At 50.3% G+C, this 18,218-nt stretch overlaps 2 protein-coding genes across 2 annotated transcripts; one reads left to right on the forward strand and one right to left on the reverse strand.

Moving 5' to 3' along the window:
- Nucleotides 1-529: 529 nt before the first annotated feature.
- On the forward strand, nucleotides 530-9,580 carry LOC100727918 (keratin-associated protein 10-8-like). The gene is made up of 2 exons (XM_063224627.1): nucleotides 530-665; nucleotides 6,493-9,580. The coding sequence occupies exon 2, from the start codon at nucleotides 8,503-8,505 to the stop codon at nucleotides 9,529-9,531; it is 1,029 nt and encodes a 342-aa protein (XP_063080697.1). The 5' UTR covers nucleotides 530-665; nucleotides 6,493-8,502; the 3' UTR covers nucleotides 9,532-9,580.
- LOC106026269 (keratin-associated protein 10-3-like) lies at nucleotides 656-3,586 on the reverse strand. Its single transcript, XM_063224629.1, has one exon. It carries the CDS (start codon nucleotides 1,987-1,989, stop codon nucleotides 1,318-1,320), a length of 672 nt encoding a protein of 223 aa, XP_063080699.1. The 5' UTR covers nucleotides 1,990-3,586; the 3' UTR covers nucleotides 656-1,317.
- Nucleotides 9,581-18,218: the final 8,638 nt, after the last annotated feature.

Raw genomic sequence — 18,218 nt, forward strand, 5'->3', positions numbered from 1 at the left:
TGTAGGGTTGGGGCTGGCCTTCCGAGGGGCTGATTAGGGCTAGCCTGAGAGAACGACACTCTGCAGGCTTGTGGTAGAAGGAGGGGGAAGGAGACAGGAAAAGAGTTAAAATGTGTTATGTTCCAGCCGCCCACAATGAATGTGTTTGTTGTGAACTAAAACTCGGCCTAAGAAAAAGATGGTGACCGTGAAATGGGATTTACTGTCGGACCTGTCTGTGATAAGCCTCCAGTTCTGGGAACACTCCCAGGGCTAGATTTGGTGAAAAGTTTGTGCGAATAAAGTTGTAACCTTTTCCCTTCTACTGGGTTGTGGTCCCTGAGCTAAAGTCTCCTGCTTTCATCTGGGTCCTTGAGCAAAACTTAGAAGTCGCTTGTCCTGAAGGACATCTGCCGGGCTGGCACACTCCACTGGACACTGAATAACTCGCCAGAGGCCAAGGACGGAGCCCAAGATAGGGGCAGCACGCCAACACCCTCGCAAGGCAAGGACGATTCCTTGGCTAAAGTAACGCAGCACACAAGGAAACAAGGCCAGGAGCAAGGACGGCAGAAACTCCAGAAAACAAAAGCAAGCCGCGGGTTTTCAGGTGGAAATCCACACAGAGGTCACAAAGCAAACATCCTCAGATAGTCAAGAAACAGGAGAGCAGCTGTGTCTTCTGGGTGAGAACATTTATTTTTTGGATAACAGAGAAGGTGGGCAGAGGCAGAGAGGACAGAAGAAGGGGCGAGGGGTGCGGGAGAGCTGGCTGGGGTGCAGGTACTGGCAGTGAGGGCATGCAGAGGGCCTGGGCCAGGATACGGGGCAGCAAGCTCTATGCAGGACCTGGGAGACTCCCCTGTCTCTGACCATCAGGGACTCTGAAGAGGGAGGCTGCCCATGCTGGGGACTGGAGGGACAATTACCCTGAGAGAGTTGGGCTCCGTGGAAGGGGAAGCTGGCCCTTCTATGTCATAATCAGCCTGGGCACAGCTTAAGGGCAGGGTCTCAAAGTGAAGCCCTGCCGTGCCCAAGCTCTGCATGGCTTGCTAGGTATGCAAGGGGCCAGGGAAAGACATGGGGCTTGCTATTTGTCATTCTTTGGTGAGGACTCAGCGACTTCACTCAGTCTGGATGCTGAAGAGGGTTTTGGAGGCTGCAGCTCAGAGGGTGCTGGGGAGCTGCCCAGGGGCCACCGAGCCCTGGGCATAGCACAGCCTGCAGGATGGGGTGGGAGCTCTGGGGCAGAAATGGCCTGAGGGTGAAGGGGCATGTCAGAGTCGGGCAACTCTGCAGCCTGGGATCAGAGCCAGCAGGACCTGGGGGACAAGGCCTTCAGCAGCAAGACTTCTGGCCCAAGGAGAGGCCACAGCAGGCGGGTCTGCACACGGGGCGGCAGAGCAGGGACACGCAGGAGGATGGGCGGCAGCAGCTGGGCTGGCAGGACGAGGCACAGCAGGAGGAGGAGGGCAGGCAGCAGGCGGGTCTGCACACAGGGCGGCAGAGCAGGGACACGGAGGAGCAGGAGGGCGTGCAGCAGCTGGGCACGCAGCAGGCTGGCTGGCAGGGGGAGCAGGAGCAGCAGGCAGGCTGGCAGCAGGAGGAGGAGGCCCCAGAGCAGACAGGTGTGCAGCACACAGGCTTACAGCACACAGGTGTGCAACACACAGGTGTGCAGCAGGCAGGTGTACAGCACACGGGTGTGCAGCAGGCAGGTGTGCAGCAGGACAGCTGGCAAGAGTAGCAGCAGGATGGCTCGCAGGAGGAGGAGCAGCAGGCCGGCTGGCAGCTCGACTGCTGGCAGCACGTGGGCGTGCAGGAGCTGGTGCAGCCTGACTGGCAGCATGGGGTGCAGACCAGGCTCAGGCAGGGGGCCGGGGCGCAGCAGCTGGGCTGGCAGCAGCTGGAGGTGCAGCAGGGGGGCTCGCAGCAGCTCTCTGGGCAGTCATCCAGCTGCCAGGGCTCGGTGCAAGCGCTGGAGCAGACAGACATGGTGGAGGCGGCCATGGTGGGCTGGGCTGGAGGATGAGTGTGAGTGAGTGAGTGTGAGTGTGTATAAGTAAGTGAGTGTGAGTCTGAGTCCTGGCAGCTGTGCTTTTATACCCCTCTGGTTCTTTGTGTTGTCCCAGGAGTGGCTTAGTGAAGCCTTCCTCTTCCTGGTTGTGTTTAGAGTCAGTCTGGGTCTCATGTCTCTGGCTCAATGTTTTGACGGCTGCCGGCTTTGAGCCTGGCTGGCCTGGTCCATCCTGAGTCGGGCTTTCCTGGGTGAAACATCAGGATGCTTTGGTCACATCCATGGTGGAAATGAGGACTGCTGCCCCTTTCCAGAATATCTATTCTCGTGCACGCAGCTCACACCTGGAGGAGGGGGGTGGTGCTTGGGCTCAGCTGCCCGGCCAAGTGCAGAGTGTGTGTGTGGTCAAGGTTGCTGCTTTCTGTGCTCACAGGGCACATTTCTGCCCTGGATGACTCCTGGGGCAAGGGTGAGGCTGTGTTTTCCAGGGTAGAGGTGTGGCCCAGTGCAGTGAGATGATCATGAGGTGCTGATGCTGTTTGTCTCTTGCCCAGTCTCACTTCTCAGAACTCTCCATGGTGAGTGTGTGTGCAAAGCTCACAGCTTCCTCCTCTCTCCATCATGCCAGCAACGTTGCCTGCAGCCCAGTTCTTAGAACCCCCAGGGTCCCCATGTGCAAGATCTGCCTGTTCTCTGCCCTTGGCTGGCCCCACTGTAGCCAGGAGACTGCGGTGAGGTGGTGGGGCTGCTGCTACCCTCAGAGAGCAGGTCTGGTGTCCTTGGGGTCTTGTCCTGCAAAGACCTGCATGGCTGGAGGTGGCAGCCCATGCTACAGCTGTGGGACTGGACTCAGGCTCACTGGGGTCTGGTGACCTTCTGTCTCTGCATTCTGTGGTCATTCTGCCAAGTCTCTCATGGGCAGGTGGTTCATTGGGCTCCTGGGTCCTTGCTGGAGCCAGATTTTTGGGATCCCTCTGCCCTTGAGCAGGGGATGGGTCTCTGCTGGAGGACTAATGAGCAAAGGCAGAAACAAGTCTTTAAATAATGGTTCACGATTTTCTAAACGTATGGAAAAGCAGCGATCTATATATTCAGGAAACTCAACCAACCCCGAATGAGATTCACAGAAAAGATTCACAAATTGAAAGGTTGTAGTAAAAAGACCGGGAGCGAAACCAAGGGGGAATCTTGGTAGCAGCCAGAAAAAGAGGATGGGCCATTGACCAGGGAACTGGGTGACAAGGGCTGCTTTTCACTAGACCCTTGGAGGCCAGGGAGGCAGCAGGATGGATGTTCAGATTCTCACAGAAAAACACGGTCTGCCACAACTCCTGGACCCAGCCAAGCTATCCTTCAAAAACAGAGGCAAAATAGATATTCCAGAGAAACAGACTCTGAAGGGCCCTGCTGCTGGTCACACATTGTGGGAGACCCAGTGGGACTCTTCAAAGGGAGAGGGCGTGACGTCAGGTCAAGGGCAAATCCCACGTGAATCCAAGGTCACCAGCGAAGGGGACCATGGGACTTAGAGGACAGTGCAAATGTGTATTCCCCCCCCCCCCTGCTTCTCTTACCTTATTAAAAAGACAGCTGAATAGGAAATGTGTTGATGGGCCTATAACAGATGGAAAAAATATAGTCGGTAATAAGAGCACAAGGGAGGTGTGTGGGGAGCAAAGCCACAGTAGGTGAAGTTCAAATCCACAGGAAAAATGAAGGCAGTCAGAGATGAGAAGGAGGTTAATATAATAAAACTTATATCATTGCCCTCCCTTTTTCTCTAGAATTCTTTCAAAAATCATTGTTATATAAAATATTAATTATTGCAATCTATTCTTGGGTTTTTATAATACACATAACAACAAGACCACTGAAAGGGTAAAGGAGATCAATGTTAGACAGGAGCATGTTTTTACATTTCACTGGAACTGAGCTAGTACAAACCTGAAGTTGACTCTGACAGGTTAAAGTAAGTTTTTGGTATGCACTAGAGCATCCACTGAAGAAACATTTAATGGTGAAAAAAATTGTTAAAGAAATGAGAACCCTACCTTAGAATATATTCACTTAGTGCAAAGGAAAGGAACCAGGGAGAAATGACAAAAGTCACATGAGACACATAGGAAATAACTGAATTTCATTGTGAATGGCAGTTATTTTACATAACTGCAAGCAGGACAGAGTGGGACATGCCTGTGATCCCAGCACTTGGGAGGCTAAGGCAGGAGGTTTGCAAATTTGAGGCCAACCTGGGCTACATAGTAAGGCTCTGGGTGAAAAACCCCAAAAGCCACACAAATAAAAACAGAAGTCACTGCAAATGCTGAATTAGCAAATATGTTCCACTGTTCCTAGTGAACACACTGAGCCCCTGGTTCCATTTTTCAACTGTGTCTTAATTCATGTGTGTTATGGTTTGGGTCTCAATGTTCCCAAAGGAAAACTGATGGCCTTTGGGGGCTGATTGGGTTAGGAGGGTGCAGCAGATTAAAGTCACTGATGTGATTGGAATTGGACGGCCTGATTGGAAGGAGAGAGAAACAGGAGGGGGGGGCCTAGCTGAAAGGCATGGATCACAGTGGCATGACTGCCCAGGACCCCACTGGCCCTGCTCCCTGCCCACGCTTGCTCTTTCCCTCTCTCTGCTTCCTGGCTTCCCCAAGGCCAGCAGCTTTCTTCTACCACACCTTCCACCATGATGGCTGCATCAACACAGGCCTAAAAAACTGAGCCACGAACTCAACCCACGAACAGAGCTGAAACAAATCCTTCCTCTGAGTTGCTTTTCTCAGCTGTTTTGTCACAGTGATAGAAACCTGACTAATACAAAGTAAGCTTAATATTTACTGTTTATTCATTAACATTGGGCCATGGCCAGCAGCATCATGACTCACCCCCGAGTAGGTGAACATACCTGTGTCCCTGTGAGGGACATCACAGTTTTGGCCCTGTAGAACATTGCACAGAGCTCCATCTCTGCACCGAGGGGCCATTCAAATAGCAAGATTGTCAAAAATAGTTTTTAATTAAAAGGCACAAAAATGTAGAAGCTGTGGCGCCTGATACACTGCAACAAAGATACTCACTTAGAGTTTGAGAGCTAAGGTGAACTGTGGGGCATCACTTTGTTTAGATCTGCTGGTAACATGGCCCTGGGAAATAATATTTCCACCATCCCATGCATGTTCACGAATGTCCATGAGAGCACCCTAAGTGCTGATTTAGGTATTACAAATCAAGTTGAGCAAGCAGGTGAATATACGAAGACAATCCTACAGATGCGTGTCGAATCTAGCAATACCATTATATGTGAATATATCAAATAATTAAATCAAGAGCCAGAGACTGTCAGACTAGGTTTTTTAAAAATAGGATTCAGTTAGATGCTATCTACAATAAACATTCTTTAGATTCAGAGATGCAAAGAGATTGAAAGTAACTGGATCAGCCAGGTATAGTGGTGCATCTCTGTAATTACAGCATGTAAAAGGCTGAAACAGGACAATCACTGTGAGCTTGAGGGCAGCCTGGCATGTATAGTAAGTTCAAGACCAGCTTGAGCTGATTAGTGAGACTCTGTCTCAAAAAAAAAAAAAAAAAGTAAAAGGATAGAAAGACACATAGATGCATACAGAAACCATAAGGAAACTAGATAAAATGATCAACATTTTAGAATGATCTAACAAATGTAAACATATATGCAAATAGCAACAGAGCACCAAACTGCACTGGCAAAAACCAACAGAAGTCCAAGGTGAGACAGAGGATCCCACAGTATTGGGTGAAGATTTCTTACCCAGATTTTAACTATGGATAGAACACCCAGATAGATGGTCAGCAAGAAGCTAGGAGGCTCAGGTGACACAGTGGGTCTGTGAGATCTACTCTACTGAATATCTGCACAGGTGCCCCAGCAGGTACAGCCCCTGAAACACACAGGGAGCACGGACTGGGCTAGAAGAGAAGCTCAGCCATGAAACAAACCTCCGTGAATGCAAGAGAACAAAGATAAGACCAAACATGTAGCCTGGAAATGGTGGATGCAACTAAAATCAACTATAGAATCAAATTGGGAAGCTCACAGCTATGCATTCAGTGGTGGACACGTCAAAGGACTTTATCAAGAAAGTTAAAAAGATAACCTATAGAATGAGAGCAGGGGTTCCGAAATCATGTACCTGGTAAGGGGCTTTTACTCAATATTTAACTGCACACTATGGAAAGTAAGAAGACAGTTCTCCAAGGGAGACAAACGGATGGCTCTCTCACACACAAAAAGTAACCTCCCATTATTTATCAGGAAAATACAAATCAGAACCCCGAGATATGCTCTGCCCACTAAGCTGGCTGAAAGAAAAGTCAGGTGATGACTCGGGAGGCCACGAGGTGGAGAAAACACAGCTGCTGGGAGATCGCAGGCTGCAGGCGCCTTGGAGAACAGTGTCTTGCAAGGTTAGAGGCAGAATCACTGTGTGACCCAGGAATTCCTCTCCTAGGTGTACACTGAGGAAATGGGAACACGTCCACACAAAGATGTGTGCGTGCTGCTCGCAGAGGCCCTGCTCACAATGGTTTAATGTCCTCAGTGGTGACTGGAAGATCGAAGCGGCGTGGATACTCGGGCTGGGATGCTACCTGTCCATAAAAAGCCTGGAATTCTCACACACGGTACACACAGATGGATGCCGAGAACACATGCTGGGCAGGATCAGTGGCCACAGAAGACCGTGTGTCGCAGGATTCCATGTGCTTGGCACATGCCAGGCGGGCAAACCCACCAAGGCGGAAGTAGATCAGCTGCTGCTTCGTGCCAAGGCCAGGTGGAGTGAGGGGATGGGCAGAGAGTGCGGGGTTCTTTGGAGGTGATGGAAACACCCTACATGTGACTAGGTTCAAGACTAGGTTAAACTGCCACACAGAACATGCTATGTGGCTGGCTTTGTGTCGGCTGTGAGTTATAACTCTAAACTGCTAGGAGGTCACCTAGCATGAGAAAAGCACAGACAGTGGCTGTAGCCTCTGGGCAGCCATACCATGAGGCTGTCCTCATCCTGGAGCCCACTTTTGGGGATGACCAAGATGGAGGCCTTGGTCTGATGTCAGCATTCATGGAAAGGAGGTGGGCACCACAGACCTGCAGAGCAGGGACCCAGAGAATGGGACAGGAGCTCACAGCGGTGGCACAGAGGAGGGAACAGAAGGCAGCAGGGTGCCAGGGTCGCATCTACCAGTGGGGCAGCCTTGGGGAGTCACCACAGTATCATTCTGAATCCCAGGCACAAATTCATGCTTATCCCAGGACTCACGTGTTTCTGTGTGTATGTGTGGGCATGTGTGTGTGCACCCACATGTGTATAGTGTCAGTGTATAGCTGAGTGTCTGTGTGCTTATGGTGTACATCTGTGCGTGCTTTACATGCATGGTGTGGTGCTGGGTGTGTGTGTCTGTGGGTGTGAGTGTCTGTGTGTCTATGTGTGTACGTCTTTGTGGTTGCCTGTGTGTGCATGGTGTGTTTGTGTATATGTGCACCAGTGCATCTCTGTGGCGTGTGGGTCGCCTGTGTGTAGGAAAGCAGAGACAACACCGCTGGTTCTGCCTCCCAGGCCAGTAGGGAGGAGAAGGATTAGGTGTGGGTCTGTACCCCAGGAAGACTGCCTCCCTGATTTGTGGTCAGTGAGTCCAGCCAGGGGTGTCAGCCACAAAAGCTCCAAGTACCCACCCTACAACTCAGAGTCACCAGGGCAACCCCCCAGCCCACGGTGACCCACTCTACCTGCACACTGCCAGCGAGGGCACCTTGTTACCCAGCAAGACAACAAGGCAAGCGCCCTCCTTCCCAGGGGCCCAGAGGACCTTGAATGACCCTTGCCTGCTGGCCACACTGCAGTCAGCCCTGCCCTCTGCACATACTGCTCTTGGGAACATTACAAAAAGAAAATCAGAGCCACTGACCTTGGGCGGAAGGCTAGGAACCTTCAAGGTCATGACAATGGAAAACTCCTCAGGGAAGAGGTCGCATCTGGAGAAAATCCTTGAGGCAGGGAAGCTCACTGTGCGGGGCGGGGCGTCTGAGAGCTGGAGTCCCCACACGCCCTGCGCCTGCGCCATCTTGATTCTGTCCACAGCACCATTCACAGGGATCACCTCAGCCAGGATGTCCAGGGGATGCAGGTCTGTGTCAAAGATAGCACAGGCAGGTTAGGGCCACAGCGGGAGGTGATAGCTGCAGATGGGACACCTGAGGGGCAGGGTCTGTCCTAGGCACTTTGTGCATTTCACAATGTGAAAGGTGATAGAATTAAGAATTACTGTGTTGGCCCTAACCAAAATGACAGCTAATACAGTCAGGAGGACACTGGAGAAAGGATCCCACACACGTGTGCTTGGTGATAAGAATGGCCAGCATGGCCACTTCCTCCTCGCACAGAGACTGCTTCTCTGAGGGTGTCTGACTGGGGCTGGTTGCTGTCCTGTGGTCGGTTCGCACTCTCCCTGTGCCCAGACAGATGCTGTGCCCATGTGCATTCTCGCGGCCCGCACTCCTGGTGGCGCCCAAAGCCGGTGCCCTATCGGGGCAGCTCAAGGAGGGGCAGCAGGCCTGGGGGAGGCTCACTCCCATGCAGCACCCTGAGGACCAGCAGTGGCAGCTGACTGGTCACTGCTGTCCCAGGGGATGGAGCTATGGGGTGTCAGGCAGTGCAGTGCAGACAGGGCCCCCAGGCGTGCTTGCCACCAAGTCAGGCTGGAGCCATGCAGGGGGTGCTGTGAGCTTCAGGGTGCTGCATGGGAGTGGGCAGCGGGTGGCAGCAGGCAGGCAACCAGTCATGGCTGCCTCCACCATGTCCGTCTGTTCCAGCGCTTGCACCGAGCCCTGGCAGCTGGACGACTGCCCAGAGAGCTGCTGCGAGCCCCCCTGCTGCACCTCCAGCTGCTGCCAGCCCAGCTGCTGCGCCCCGGCCCCCTGCCTGAGCCTGGTCTGCACCCCATGCTGCCAGTCAGGCTGCACCAGCTCCTGCACACCCATGTGCTGCCAACAGTCGAGCTGCCAGCCAGCCTGCTGCTCCTCCTCCTGCGAGTCTTCCTGCTGCGTGCCCACCTGCTGCACACCTGCCTGCTGCACACCTGTCTGTTGCACACCTGTGTGCTGTAAGCCCGTCTGCTGTACACCTGCCTGCTGCACACCTGCCTGCTGCACACCTGTCTGTTGCACACCTGTGTGCTGTAAGCCTGTGTGCTGCACACCTGTCTGCTCTGGGGGCTCCTCCTCCTGCTGCCAGCCTGCCTGCTGCTCCTGCTCCCCCTGCCAGCCGGCCTGCTGTGTGCCCAGCTGCTGCACACCCTCCTGCTCCTCCGTGTCCCTGCTCTGCCGCCCCGTGTGCAGACCCGCCTGCTGCCTGCCCTCCTCCTCCTGCTGCACCTCGTCCTGCCAGCCCAGCTGCTGCTGCCCATCCTCCAGCGTGTCACTGCTCTGCCGCCCCGCCTGCCCCCGCCCCGCCTGCTGTGGCCTCTCCTTGGGCCAGAAGTCCTGCTGCTGAAAGAACTCTTGGGAGGTTGCTGCACCCTGTTCCCTGGCTTCTTTACTATATCCTCACAGTGGCCATGGTCTCCTCTTCCAAGTCTTTCCATGAATGCGGTGGTCACCTGCCATCCACTTCTCTGGGAACAACCCCATCTAAGTGTGATGTCCTCATCCAGCAGTCTGGCCCTCCCTGCGCAGTGATCAGTGATCCTGGAGTCCTGGCTGTAGACAGACCGGGCTGGGGACACAGGTGGGTCTGCTCCTCCGTGTCATCTGCAGACCTGGAGGAGGCGTCTGCCATGGCCCTGGGGGACCCAAGCTCTTCTTCCAGGCTCTGAGCCTTTGCCCTGTCTTCCAATAAACTTCTCTCCTCATGCCTCTGACTTGCTCATTCCTATGATCGGCCTTTGGCTGCCCAGTGGTCACTAATGTGGCCACCCCCGTGGGCCACACTTCTGCCCCTTCAACAGGGTGTGTCCAGGAAGCCTGCCACACTGGCCATGGGAATGTCCCTCAGGGGGACACAGGGCACTGGGAGTTTATGGCTCAGCTAACTTTCTGGAGAGCCTATGAGGCCGTGTAAGAAAGCAAGGTCACCCCTGGCTGGCATCTGGGAACTTAGACTTTGGAACACACTCCATGGGGACTCCTGTGACCTGGACTTGACTCACACTTTGGCTCTCTTTCTGGGATTGTGGGCTACTGGCTCGGCCTCCTGCAGCAACTGAGGGCCACAGTGCAGAGTCAGTCTCCAATGTGCACAGTGTCCACTCCCGCTGGGCACAGCCTTCCGAAGCCTCTGTGCATGCTCTTCTGGCCACAGTGCCTTGGGAACATGTGTGGAGTGAGAGTCCAGCAGGCGGAGGGGCCACTGTGTGCTGGACAGGGGCAGGATGAGAAGCCACAGCTCCGGGTCTTAAGGCACAGAGAGATGTCCATTCGGGGTGGTTTGGCAGCTGACGGTGGTGACCTTCGTTAACACTGATGAGAGGCTTGGATTCGGAATTTGTGGTGAAAGAAGAATGCAGGGCCAGGGGTTTAGCTCAGCGGTGTAGCACCTGCCTGGCAGGAGCGAGGTCCTGAGTTCAATCCCTGGCAGCATGAATTAAAATGAAGAAGACATGCAGACTGCCCAGTCTCGTGGCACAGGCTGCTCTGGCTATGGCCAAGGGCGCCCCCGGCTTGGAGCAGCTGGTAGTGTGGGAAGCGGCCCTGGGAGGTCCTTGCTCTGGTCTGCACTCCAAGGGAACCCATCGGTGAGCACACGAGCCAGCTGCAGGTCACCTGGCAGCATCCCTGGACATGCACTAATGCTGATACTCGCCTGCCTGGCCACTGTGGGGGAGGGTGTGCATCGCAGAGCACCGCGCAGAGGACATGTGCCAGTGGCCGAGGGACTGAGCCAGGGAAAGAGATCTGCATGGGGCTGAAGAGCAGTGTGGCATGAAAGGAAGTCCCATATGTGGGCAGGAACATATAGAATAACACAGATTTAAAGGCTGAAATGCACAAAGCAACATTCGTGGCTGCAGACTCCTCTGTTAACACTATGGCCCCAGATCCCGGGTAGGACACCTGCATAGTGGTTCCCGGGCACACAGGCTGCCCCTGTGACACTGGCTGGTGTGCCCAGTGCTGGGTGTGCCGAGGTGGGCAGTGGATGAAATATCTTGCAATAAAAATTCTACCTATAGAGGCAGAAGGGAGTTATGCAGATCTCATCCTGAGACCGGAAGAGCGCGTAACAAGCAGAGGGAAGCTTCCTTCTGGAAGGCCGAGGTGCTCTCCTGAGCGGAACCCAGACTCTCAGGAAATGAGCCGGAAGCCTCGGAGCCGGGGGCATTTGGGTGAAGCAGGGTTCAGAGAAAAGTTCAGTCCTCAAGACAAACACTAGGAGCCAAGCAAGATTGATAAGAACTAGATTTTGACTCAGAAAATTATAAAAATTCCCCCCAAAGAACCTAACCAGTTAAAAAGGAATAGGAAATGGAACAAAATCAAGCCCTTTACGAAGGTCTGTGATGTTATATGACTGCTTTCTCTGAGTTCACCAAGAGAAGGATTTGTGCTGGTGTTGTTCAGACGACTGAATACAGATGTCCTGTGCTCTGGGTGAGTGATTTGGGGACGACAGTATACAATGTATGTATCATTGCTGCCCCGGATTGATGAGTTTTGACATTTGGTTTTTTCTTTTTGTTTTTCTCCTTGAAAGAAAATGGATTTGAAAAAATAAAATAAAACAGCAAGGTCTATAAGAATAGAAACATTGACAAATCTAAGAGAATTAACAAAAATTAAATATGCTGAAATAAAAATAGCAGTATTTGATAGAAAAGTCTTAATATTTAAATTGGTGTTAGTTGCAGATAAATTTTAAATTATGAGAAAAAATTTTATCATTAAACCATCACTAAATTATAAATGAGAAGGACAAATTCGTGGGGAAATATGGTCCCTGATTCTGATGGAAGAAAGGGCAGAAACCTGCATGGGCAGAGGGTCCGCAGGAACTGAGCTGTGAGGGGCCGGGGCTGCCCCTATGGCTTACGAGTTGCACCCAGAACGTTGGTGTACGGGCAGACAAACACGACAGAGGAGCCCCAGGAGCGGAGCCGGGTGCACACCGCAAGTCACCTGACTCCCAATCAGCACACCTCTGCTGATGGCCCAGAGCGCGGACAACTGACATCTACACGGGAGAGGAAGCCCTTGGCACAAATACAGTCCAGTGTGTGGGAGATGAAACGGTGCCGGTCTCCATGTGAAGCCACGACCTCAGCACACAGCGGCTCCTCGCTCCTTCCTTTCTTCCCCTGCCCACCGCCATGGCCTGGAGTCCACGCAGCGCTGAGCAGAAGTGGGAAGCGTGTGCTCCTGGACCCCTCCCCCATCGCCCAGGAGAAGCTTCACCTTCACTCAGCTTTGGTCCAGGTTGTTAGTATTATGTTGAGAATTTTTGCCATCTATATTCATGAGGAATAGTGGGATATAATTTTCTTGTAAAGATTCCACCAAAAAATCCTACTGGGCCAGGGCGTGGCTAGGGCTGAAGTATTTGCCTGGCCTCCCGAGGGCCCTGAGTTCAAACTCCATCACCACCAGCAAACCAAGCAACCAAACCAACGGGAGCCTGTTAGCATGGATAAATGTGCTCAATAAGTGGTGGATTACAAAGTCTGCATATAAAAATCAGAAGCATTTCTATGCACTAACAGTGAACTGTACAAAAAAGAAATGAAGAGAACAACCCTGATTACAGTAGCATGAAAGTACTTAACCAAGTGAGTATTTAACCAATAAACTTAACCATGGAGATGAAAGTTCTACACACAGAAATCCATTAAATACTGATGAAGTTGAGGAAGATACAAATAAATAGAAAAGTGTCCTGTGTTGATGAACTGGAAGAATTAATATCATTAAAATGTCTATGCTACCCAAAGGGGTCTACAAAGTTCAATGTGAACTCTGTGAATGTCACTCCTATTTTTCAAAAAATAAAAAAATAAGAAAAAGGAAAAGGAAAGATGCACCACAATTCAAGTGGAATTACAAAATTTCCCAAGCACCCTGTGCTCCCCTGCATGAAAAGAACAAAGCACCATATCCGCTGATTTTTTTTTTAAATTTTTATTTAAGGAGAAAAGAAAAGAAAGGAAAAAAAAACAGTGAAGGGGTACAAGTTATACAGATTTACAGAATAAAAAATTGCGCAGTAGGAAATCACTAGTTAATGGATTACATATTGCCATCTTAGAAATAATTGTTTAAGTCACAAAATTAAAGCTTGTAGAGTGGACATTCCAACAATGATACTGCAAACAGTTCTGTTCAATGATCCAATAAAACTCTGTGATATCATTTTCTATCTTATACATTTAAATATACATGCAGTTATATAGTTTAGAGCACTTTCTTTTCCTCTCTTTTGTACAGTGACTATTACACATTTTGGGTTTCATTGCTCCCACGGTTCTTGTTGCTTTTTTGGAAGAGAGTAAAACCAAATGTGACATAACAGAACAGAATCGGTCAAGTCAAAAGGGTAGACATAATAGATAATATAAGAACATAATACAAGGTGATCAACAATGGTTACCATAATGCCTCCCGCTATTTCTAATAGAATTGCCTATATCATTAGTTGTAATACAATTGAACAAAACCGTAAAGAATAAAACCGACAAAACCAAAACATTGGAGATATTGTAGGTCTTCAAAAGTAGATAAAAGTCAACGAGAATGGGCGTTATAATGAATCTCATTATCTTCTCAGCTGATGTCTAAACTTTCGAACCTGATACTATCCAGCAAAACAGAATATAGGAACCTCAGTCAAAAACAAGATGGTGAGAGTAATACAGGGCTTCAAATCGAGATAATAGAAAGTCAAAGTGGGTTACTATATTATATCCTGCTATATTTTTCCCTTTAATTAAATGGATAAAAATAAAAAAGTAAATAATGGAGTGGAGATTGAGAAAAAGGAGGGCATAACAGCGAAACAGGGCAGATCAAAACATAACCATTTAAGCAGAATAGTGTTTCACCACCAGCTAATCCTGACCCAAAAATAGTTACCATATTGACTCCCTCCCTGAAGTCCTTGAGTACAACTTCATATACTGTAGCATTAAGTATATCAAAACAATGTAAATCCATTTAAGAGAATGACAGCATTATAGAGTATTTAGAATCGACTAACAGAAAATGAACAATGGTCTCTGTATAATCTCCTTGTCTTTAAAAGGTTTTTTCTTATACTATCGTACATAACAAAATCCAATAAGATACAACCTGTTTAGACCATTGGAGACAGAAGAACAAAAGCTAGATGAGACTTCAAAACAAGATGGTACTAAATCAGTATTACCTATTGATGTCATTTTCTCCAAAAAAAAGCTGTTCCTATCATCCAATCTTCTGTCTCATTTCTGTTGAGCTCTTTTTCTGTCAGTAGCTGTCAGTTTGCCTTCTTCATTTTGTTCTCTGCTCCATTCGTTGTGGCCTCCCCGCCCCTATTTCTGGGTTCTTTGTATTTTTCTTTTTTTAGAATATCCTGCAATACTTTCTGTAGGGTTGAATTGGTGGTTGCAAATTCCCCCAGTTCCTCTTTATCCTGGAAGCACCTCGTGTTTCCATCAATTTCCAGGGACAGTTGTGCAGGATATCTCAATCTTGGCTGTAGATTATTATCTTTCAAAGCTTGAATTATTTCTCCCCATGCTCTTCGTGATTTGATGGTTTGTGAAGAGAAATCTGCTGTAATTCTGATGGGTCTTCCCTTGTAAGTGATCTGTTTCTTGTCTCTTACAGCTTTTAATATTCTGTTCTTGTATTGAATTTCTGGAATTTTTATTATTATATGCCTGGGTGTTTCTCTGTTAGGGTTGTAGGTAGCTGGGGTCCTGTATGCCTCATACATTTGAGTATCTTTACCTTTTGCTAAATTAAGAAAATTCTCCTGGATTATTTCTGTGAGTAGCTTTTGTAGTTCACTTGTTTGTGTCCCTACTTCTTCTTTTATGTTCTTAATCCTTAAGTTTTGGCTCCTCTTATCATCTTCTTGTCTTTGTATTATTGCTGTGTGTTTCTTTGTTATTTTTAAGAAGTTTTTCATTTCATTCTCCCATGTTTCAAGTCTGCCCTCCAATTCAGATAGTCTGTCCTTAGTTTCTTTCAAGCTGTTATGCCAGTCTTGGGTAGACTTCTTAATTTCTTGATAGTCCCTTTGCACCTGCTTCACATACTCAATGCTTTCTCTGTTTTCTCCATCAAGCAATTCTCCCCTCTTTTTCTGTTCTTCCATTCCACCATCCGCTTTTTCCTGGGTGGTGCTTAGCATTTCTCTAACTATTCTGCATACTTCTAGCTTCAGGTCATTGATAACTTCATTCCTGAATTGGTCTATGAGGCTCTCTAAATGGCGCTTAATGTATAATGGTGCAGTGTCCACAATTGCCTGATTCTCAGGATTGGGGGTCGAGGAGCCTTTTTTGTTGCTTCCCTTCCCCATATTTTCTGTTCCTTATAAAATGTAATCTTACACAGGAGGCCCGGCTTCCCTGCCTGCCAGCCACAGCTTGATCAAATTGCGCTGGCTAGTTGTTCCCGCTCACCGCTGCGCCCCAGGGAGTTGCGGAGGAGGCAGCCTACGCAGGAGTCGGTCGCTCCTCCGGGCCACCGTCAGGCTCTGGGATCTGGGTTAGGCCAGCCTAGGGAGTCCGCGAGCAGCGTCCCTCCGGCCAGGCACCTTTCACCAATCCCGTCCGAGAGGGAAATGTGCGGCTGCAGTTGCCACCGCGCCCTGCTCTTACAGTACTGCCTGCGCCCAGAAAAACCTCCGCTGGAGTCAAACTGCGGTAGGGAGTCAGTTCCTCGCTCACCTCGCCACCAGTCAGCCTTCCTCCCTGGCCGTCGCGTTTCCGACTCCGTTCGCAGATTCCCGTTCCCAAGCCTCTGCGTGTCTCTCCTTGCCGAGCCCCTATGGAGGTAGCCGGGCGCCTGGCGGCGGGAAATCTAGACCGCGGTTTCCGATGGCGTGGGGACTCCGTTCGGAGACTCCCGTTCCCAGAGCTCGGCGGTCGCGTCTCTCCTTGCTGAGCCGCTGTGGAGGTAGCCGGCTGCCGGGCGGCGGCGGGAAATCCAAACCGCGGTTTCTAATGGCGCGGAGTCGAGCCTCCACACCGAGATTTTTCTGTTCCTATTTTAGCGCCAGGACTGTATTCCAAGTTGGATTCTCTCAGCCCAGTTTGTTCCTGAGTCAGCAGAGCATATCTCTACTGGTTCGTATCTCCTTAGTCCGCATCATTCCTGGCCTCTGAGCCGAGCCTTTAGAGAGCGTTCAGAAGTTGCTGTTGTCTGTCCGCCATGTTCTCCCGATCGATCCATATCCGCTGATTTCAAAATATATCACAAAGCTGAGATAATCAGGATAGCATTGTATAGACTTTGAGACCAATAATCAACAGTGAAATGGAATAGGAATCCTAGAAATGAGCCCAGGTATTTATTATGAATTGATTTTTGGCCAAGGTGCCAAGAACACACAATAGGGAAAAGGTCGTCTCGCCAATAAATAACTCTGGGAAAACTGGATATTCACATGCAAAAGATGGACTCGAACCCTTTCCTCACACTTTACAGGAAAATAAGTAAACATGGGCTAAACACCTCAACAGAAACTCGAAACTCTAAAACTAGCAGCGGAAGTAGGTGAGAAGCTCTGTGAGGCTATGGGCAGTGATTTCCTACATCTCCAAAATGCTGGTAATGGAAGCAAAAGGAGACAAACAGAATGATGCCAAAGTCCCTCAGGATGGGCCACCTGAGGCAGCAAGGCCAGTTGGTCACTTTGAGCCAAAGTACCCCGAGGCTCTGGGGCAGCAGGAAGGGCCTGTCTGGCCCTCTGTGTAGCACAAGCAGCAGAGACCATCGGGGCGGGGCGTCTCCCCCAAACCCACGCTGCAGACAGTGACCCCAGCTCCACGGCAGTGACCCCAAATTTACATACTCTGAGCAGCATCACCTTCCACCAGCATCCACATCCTCCATGGATCCCTTTCGATATCCCTGAACCTACTATCTTGCCCAGGTGACCATCTGTCCATCTTCCACCGTTGGTCACTGTCTCCATGTGAAAGTGTGGGAGCACCATGCTTTACTCGCTTGCTTGGACTTCACTGTCTTGCTATAAAACTCATGTGCTTCTCTCTTGTTTGTCAGCTCTTGTAATAATTTGGCTCCCAGAGCTAGCAAAGGGGCTTGCAGGAGAGCCAAGTCTCAGGGCCATGTGAATCAAAGCCATGAGGAATTGTCACCTGATGTTTGTTAGGATGGCAACTGTCCAAGTCTCTAAAGAGAGCAAGCGTTACAGGACAAGGGTGCAGGGAAGAAGGTCCCCGGTACGGTGTCTGCAGGGAGGTCATAGGGTGCAGGCACCTTGCAAAAAGCCAAAAGCAGAATCAGCATTTGATCTCATGGACCCAGCTGTGCAACCTCTCTGCCCTAACTGGATCTCCAGTGTCTCCCAAAGCCATGTGCGGACTGTAGGTCCCCAGCCTGTCAGGAGGAGGAAGCATGTTTAAGAGGAAGAGCCCACTGGAGGTGGACATGTCCCGGATGGGGCACTGGGGTCTGGGTTCCTCCTTTCTTCACTCTCTTCCATGGTGAGGAGAGTGGGTTTGCTTTGCCAGTGCCCACCAGGATGAGGCTCTCACCCCAGGCCAAGGTGATGGGCTGGAAAGAGCCCTTGTCTTTATGAGCTGATTGTCTCTGAGAATTTGGTATGGTCACAGAACGCTGACTGATACAACGCCCAAGAGACCAGGAGTTGTCCTGTGAAGGAGGCATCTGTACCTCCATGCTCACTGCCGTGCTCCGCATACATTGACGAGGAGTAATTCAGCATCCTCCAACAGTGGATGGACGAAGAAATGTGGCAAGTGTCCATAGTGGAATAAATACAATGTGACCTCAACAAGGAAACTTGTGACAGTGAGGAGGGCCCTGAAGGTCAGTGAGTGGAATAAGCCAGAAGCAGAAGGCAAATACCACACGGTCCCACTTGCATGTGGGTTCTGAATGTTGCTCTCCTGAAAGGGAGAGAATGGTGGATACCAGGGGCAGGGAAGAAGAGATGGAGGGCAGGAAGCAGGAATTCACTGCGTTAATGCTAATGGCCTGTTGTCTCAGAGTGCC

This window comes from Cavia porcellus, unplaced genomic scaffold (genome assembly GCF_034190915.1).
Source record: "Cavia porcellus strain 051 isolate PalLab524CR breed Dunkin Hartley unplaced genomic scaffold, mCavPor4.1 scaffold_15, whole genome shotgun sequence".
NCBI lineage: Eukaryota > Metazoa > Chordata > Mammalia > Rodentia > Caviidae > Cavia > Cavia porcellus.

Excerpts from the sequence above, each read along its gene's own strand:
- LOC100727918 (XM_063224627.1), top strand. The coding sequence starts at position 8,503 with ATGCTGTGCCCATGTGCATTCTCGCGGCCCGCACTCCTGGTGGCGCCC.
- LOC106026269 (XM_063224629.1), bottom strand. The coding sequence starts at position 1,989 with ATGGCCGCCTCCACCATGTCTGTCTGCTCCAGCGCTTGCACCGAGCCC.